We start from the raw sequence: 5,285 nt of genomic DNA on the forward strand, positions 1-5,285 counted from the left end.
TTTATATGGGGCAACAATTAATTATGACATAAACTACTTTTGTTTGTTTATTTTTTGTTCTGTTTCTGTAATAATATTCCCCTTTATTGTGAGAACTTTTTCATTCGATATTCTAAAGGAAATTTATACAAGTCATTTACTTGCACTGGTGAGACTTTAAATTTTGGGTGGATTATTCTTTTTCATTTATTCTCTTTAGTATTTTAAACTTCTAATCTCAAATAGATTCAGCAATAATTATAACATAATCTTCTGGGTTCCGACATTTAAAAACATGTATTTGATAAAATTAAAGTTTAAAAAAAATGATAATCGGTTTAACGGCGCAGCCAGTTACTTGTAAAAAAACCAAATGAGTATTATAAAGACAATCGTCGATACAACTATTCATTGGTGTGAGAGCACATGGGGCCAGTTCTTTATGCAAGACATATCATGGCGAAACTCTTGTGACCAAAAATTATTCTTTTTTGTAGTTTTTTTTTATAATATTCTTTTTGTAGTTTATTTTTTTTTATAGGAATATACAGTTTTGTCTTTGGTTTTAAAATGAAAAATAAAAATAGGAAAACAAATTAATAAAAAAAGGAAGAAAATTTGCCAATTAGTATTATAATATATTAACTTAAATAAGATTTGAATAGATGAGATGTAGCCACGTAGCATTCACATTGATTTTTGGTTAGTCTTAACGACCTGGACTAACAACGTCAATAAAATCATCTTTGTCAAATTTTTTACATAAGCTATTTAAATCTAATCCATATTTGTTAAATTTATATATTTAATAATTTAAAGATTTATGTTATTTAAGTCTTACTTTTAGTTTGATTTAATAGTAATCTTAATCTTGAATTTCACATTTTCTTAATTTAGACACTCAAACTCTATATAAAAAGTTTTACTTCAAATTTTTCTATGACAAATAGTATTATCATCAAAATATTTACATAAGTATTTGAGGGATACACAAATATCTTAACAGGTTTTGCCTCAAATATATATTAATCTTTAATTTTTCATGGTAAAATATAATGAGCTCCCCATATTTTTTGTAAACTGAAAAAGATGGTTTGGGTATTTGGTTTTCATATCTAAGTCATCATTTGTAATTTTTTTGTTTTGGTAAGTTTCTTGTAGGTTGTTAGTTTTTTTTCCCACTTATACCTTTTATATATATTGAATCAAGCATGAACTAATGTTATCGAATTAAAATTTCGAAATTGAAAATGCATATGTATAAGACCATGATCTTCTATTCTTCGATGTTTTAAACTCCACCATTTTGCACCATTCATGATTGAAAATTAAGATTATCTTCTATTCCCTTTTCTAAAATTGCACTGTTTTACTTTTTTATTCAATTTATTTTCTATATCTAACTAATTTTATTGCTAAATAAAATTAAATCTCAATAATTATTTTTTAACTACATTGAAAAACTATAAATAAATATATAAGTTCGGTCAAAATTTAAAAATAATATTAACTAGTTTGGAAAAAAAAGTATTTTATAGAATTTATATAATAAATTATTAATTAAAATGAGTTTTGAAGTAAAAGTCAAAACTAAAATAGTATCTTACGTTCTTTTATCAATTCAATCAAGTCTTTTTCCTCATTACGTTACTGTATGCTTAGTGAAACAGTGAAAAGATGCATTCCTGAGCAGTAACTATATAAATATATATATAAAACTCCGACAAAATCTTAAAAAGCTCAGCTTTAACATATATTTATCTTTTCAAAAGCGTAACATTAACACCATCAACGCATGAAGTTAATTCAACACACAACACGAACTTATTATTATTTACTCCGTACAACTTATGCTTATAATATAATATAAGCTTAAGTTTTTAAAAGCTACTATAAGTTACAAACATCATAGAACACTGCCACCCATTTAATAAAACATAACTAACAAGAACAGACATAGCTATACGACGCAAACTAATAATTTAACTAAATCCCATGATCTATTTTGCTGTCGTTTTGCTCTTTTTGATTAAAATATTAAAATAAAGCTTGTTCTTACTTTCTCAAACAATTGCAATAGGACCCACATTGACGGTGGTTTCCATGGCCTTCATGGCTTCAAACCTGGGCTCCTTAGCTTGGAATTTCAGTCCGGCGTAGAGCTTCATGTAGTCCTCAAACACAAACTTTGGGTACACAATTGCTTGGCTTTCGTTCTGGTCCGCTGCAGCTTCTTCCACCAATGCCGGCGCTGGAAAGATAACGGCGTCACTTCCAGGGTTATAGAACGATGCTATGGACATCCTGTTACCGTCCGATTGAGCTATCACCCGGTGCACAATACTCTTGTATTTTCCGTTAGTGATTACCTATACACGGAAAATATTCGAGTTACTAAAAAAAAAGGGTCAAACCTCGCCAAATACGTGTTGAGACAAAGATATGAATATGTTAGACGGGGGTTTTGCTTTACCTCAAGTTGGTCACCAAGGTTGATGACAATGGAGTGTCTCATTGGAGGAACGTCAATCCACTCACCGTCCTTAAGGAGCTGAAGACCACTGACCTTGTCGTCCTGGAAGAGAAGTATGAGGCCGCCGGCGTCGGTGTGAGCCCGGAGACCCTTAATCAGCTCGGGTTTTGGGCACGGTGGGTAGTTACTGACCTTAGTTCCATAAGTTGGGCCTTTTGATCCGAAAAATGCCTTTTTCAGGTATCCTTTCTCGAGTCCAAGATTCTCACACAGCAAGTCCAGAAGTTGCTCCGCCAGTTTTTCCAGCTCTTTAGCAAACTCTTTCATTGCATCCCTGTAATAATTACATGGGGAAAAGTTCATGTTATAAGTTTTCTTTTTATTTTCATAATAAATAGTAAATATAAAACTCATGATAATAATAATATTTTAGACCTGTAGTTTTGATCTAGATCAGGGATTTCGGACATGTTTGAGGTGGGACGATGGCGCAAAAAGAAGGTGCTTTCCCAGTCCAAGTCGTCGATCTCGGACTGTACGGCCTCAAGGCCTTTGCTTGCCACCATATCCTTGAACCTTTGTTCCATGCACTGTCTGTAGTGCTCCTTTGTTAGCCTCTCAACCGTGTCCAGGAGGTCATGTGATATACCATGGTTCATCAACTAAGATAATTTTATTTGAAAAAAAAAATCAATTAAGGATCCCAGGAACAAAATAGAAGATCAGAGCTTTATACTCTATATATAATAAATATAAAGTCTAGTTATATATGCAGTATATATATATAGTACCTCAAAGAAGCCCCAGTTCTCACAAGCGTCGTTGATCAACTCCATGGTTGTTTTTCTCTCATCAGTGCTGAGTTTTGCCATGTCAACAATGGGAAAACTTGGTTGAATTGCCATTTTTTTCTTCGCTCTCTCTGTTTTTTTTTCGAAGTGACTTTCACTCAGTACTCTATTTTCTTTTGTCCTCAGAACAGTGAGTGCTCTTAAGAAATAATATGCTTGAAAGTCGGAATGTGGTGAGATTGGTCTGAGTTTGAGGCAATTTATAGGCGTTAAAGAGAACAAATGATGAAGATGGAATAATAGAGTTCTGAATTCTCTATAGTGAAAAAGAAAATAGTAAATGTTTTTTTTAATTTATTTAAGAAAAGATAAAGAAAGTAAAATGAAAATGAAAAGAAAAAAAAAGCTGAAGTGTAATGCAATAAATGAAGCTAAAAAAAGGAGCTGGAGTCGTGGAAGACGTATGTGAGCACATCCTGTGGGGGCCCTATTCTCCTTTGTGCTGTGGCATAATCTATGAGTTGTTTTATCCCAAAAAAATTTTAAAAAAATCTATGTGATGTTAAGTTATGCTATTTTCAGGGAAATGGGCCTATTTCTTCTTTGGCTCTTTGTGGTTTATTATTATTATTATTATTTTCTTGTGTCTAGTGACTCTCTTTCTCTTTTCAGACTCTTTTTAACAACAAGAATAATGGTAATTCTCATGTGTTCATTGAGACGAGTTAGATAGCTTTTGTTGTAGCAAAACCCACTAGTTATGTATGTACATTGTTGAATGTCATATCTAAAAAGAAAATTGTAAAAATAGTAATGATTTGTTAACATTAATTTTTTTTATATTATATATATATTCTTTTTTTTAATGCTAAGAGTAGTATTGCATTTGGAACTTGGATCTTAAAGAAGATTCCCTTCGTCTATAGAAAATGTGTCACAGAAAACTAATTACACAGAAATAGAAAAGGGGAGATATATGTGTGAAAGTGCCTCTAAGTTTCGTATGCATTTTACTCATTAATAAAATGCAATCTAGTATAGCTGTGTCTTCAATTTCCTCGAAGAACCTAGAAAGAGTTCTTTCTTTTGCTATTTTAATTTCAGGGGTGTATGTATATATATATATATATATATATATATTTTAATCATCTCTCAGATGATTTAAAATTTGCCGAGCTTCTAAAGTTTGTGTACACTACACCCTTTTTATATATTTTTGTTTTTATAAAAATAAATAAATTAAAATCGACTGAAAAATTGAGTCGTACTTGTCTTGACAAATATGAACGCGATGTTCCTCTTTTAAACCTTTGCTAATAGAATATTTCGGCTACATATAATCATGTCGTGCTTTGGTTTAAAAGTTAAAATTAAAGACAACTTTTGTTTATTAAACAGAATGTACTTAAATCTTAATATATATGGCTACTTTTACCTATATTGTTGCATAGACTTTAAAATACTCAAAATAGTGTCGGCCATTAATTTAATTTTGTTCTAAAGCTTCGAGAATCCTCATAAAATTATAGCACTCCAGATTTATAATTTATATTCTGATCACATCTAATCTAATGTTATATCCTGCTAACTATATTAATATATCTCTTCTATATAAAAAAAAAAAGTGTGTAGATAAAGAAAATTATTGATTTTAATGGTTGTTTATTTGTTTTTGTAATTTTAACAGAATATTCTTATATTTAAGGGTATATTGTAAATATAATTTAAATTTAGATAAAATTAAATAAATAAACAAATTAAAATAAAATATTTTTGAGATATTTTACAATATAATTATTTAAAAATAATAAAATTATACGTTTTATAACTTAAATAAAATTTAATTAAACTTAAACTTAACGTATTAGAATAATATCATATTAAACATATAATATAATCTACTATCAACTAACGATAAACTTAAATTTAAAATCCACGTATAATATTAATATTATATTAAACATATAATATATGATCTCTTGTCGTTAATATCAAATTCAAAAACTAGAACAAACATAAACTTAAACAAAAATTAATTAATT

General features: G+C 29.4%; 1 protein-coding gene across 1 annotated transcript; it reads right to left on the reverse strand.

Moving 5' to 3' along the window:
• Window positions 1–1,705: 1,705 nt before the first annotated feature.
• On the reverse strand, window positions 1,706–3,498 carry LOC133794851 (1-aminocyclopropane-1-carboxylate oxidase-like). The gene is made up of 4 exons (XM_062232278.1): window positions 3,244–3,498; window positions 2,888–3,114; window positions 2,453–2,786; window positions 1,706–2,348 (listed from the first exon to the last, which is right to left on the reverse strand). Exons 1-4 carry the CDS (start codon window positions 3,355–3,357, stop codon window positions 2,043–2,045), a joined length of 981 nt encoding a protein of 326 aa, XP_062088262.1. The 5' UTR covers window positions 3,358–3,498; the 3' UTR covers window positions 1,706–2,042.
• Window positions 3,499–5,285: the final 1,787 nt, after the last annotated feature.

The sequence above is a fragment of the Humulus lupulus genome, chromosome 8 (genome assembly GCF_963169125.1).
Source record: "Humulus lupulus chromosome 8, drHumLupu1.1, whole genome shotgun sequence".
Classification (NCBI taxonomy): Eukaryota; Viridiplantae; Streptophyta; class Magnoliopsida; order Rosales; family Cannabaceae; genus Humulus; species Humulus lupulus.

What these genes read in the sequence shown, in the direction of transcription:
- LOC133794851 (XM_062232278.1), bottom strand. Translation starts at nt 3,357, where the DNA reads ATGGCAATTCAACCAAGTTTTCCCATTGTTGACATGGCAAAACTCAGC. An exon ending in GATCTAGATCAAAACTACAG is followed by an intron (nt 2,787 to 2,887) that starts GTCTAAAATATT and finishes TAATTATTACAG; the next exon opens with GGATGCAATGAAAGAGTTTG. An exon ending in ACCTTGGTGACCAACTTGAG is followed by an intron (nt 2,349 to 2,452) that starts GTAAAGCAAAAC and finishes TTCCGTGTATAG; the next exon opens with GTAATCACTAACGGAAAATA.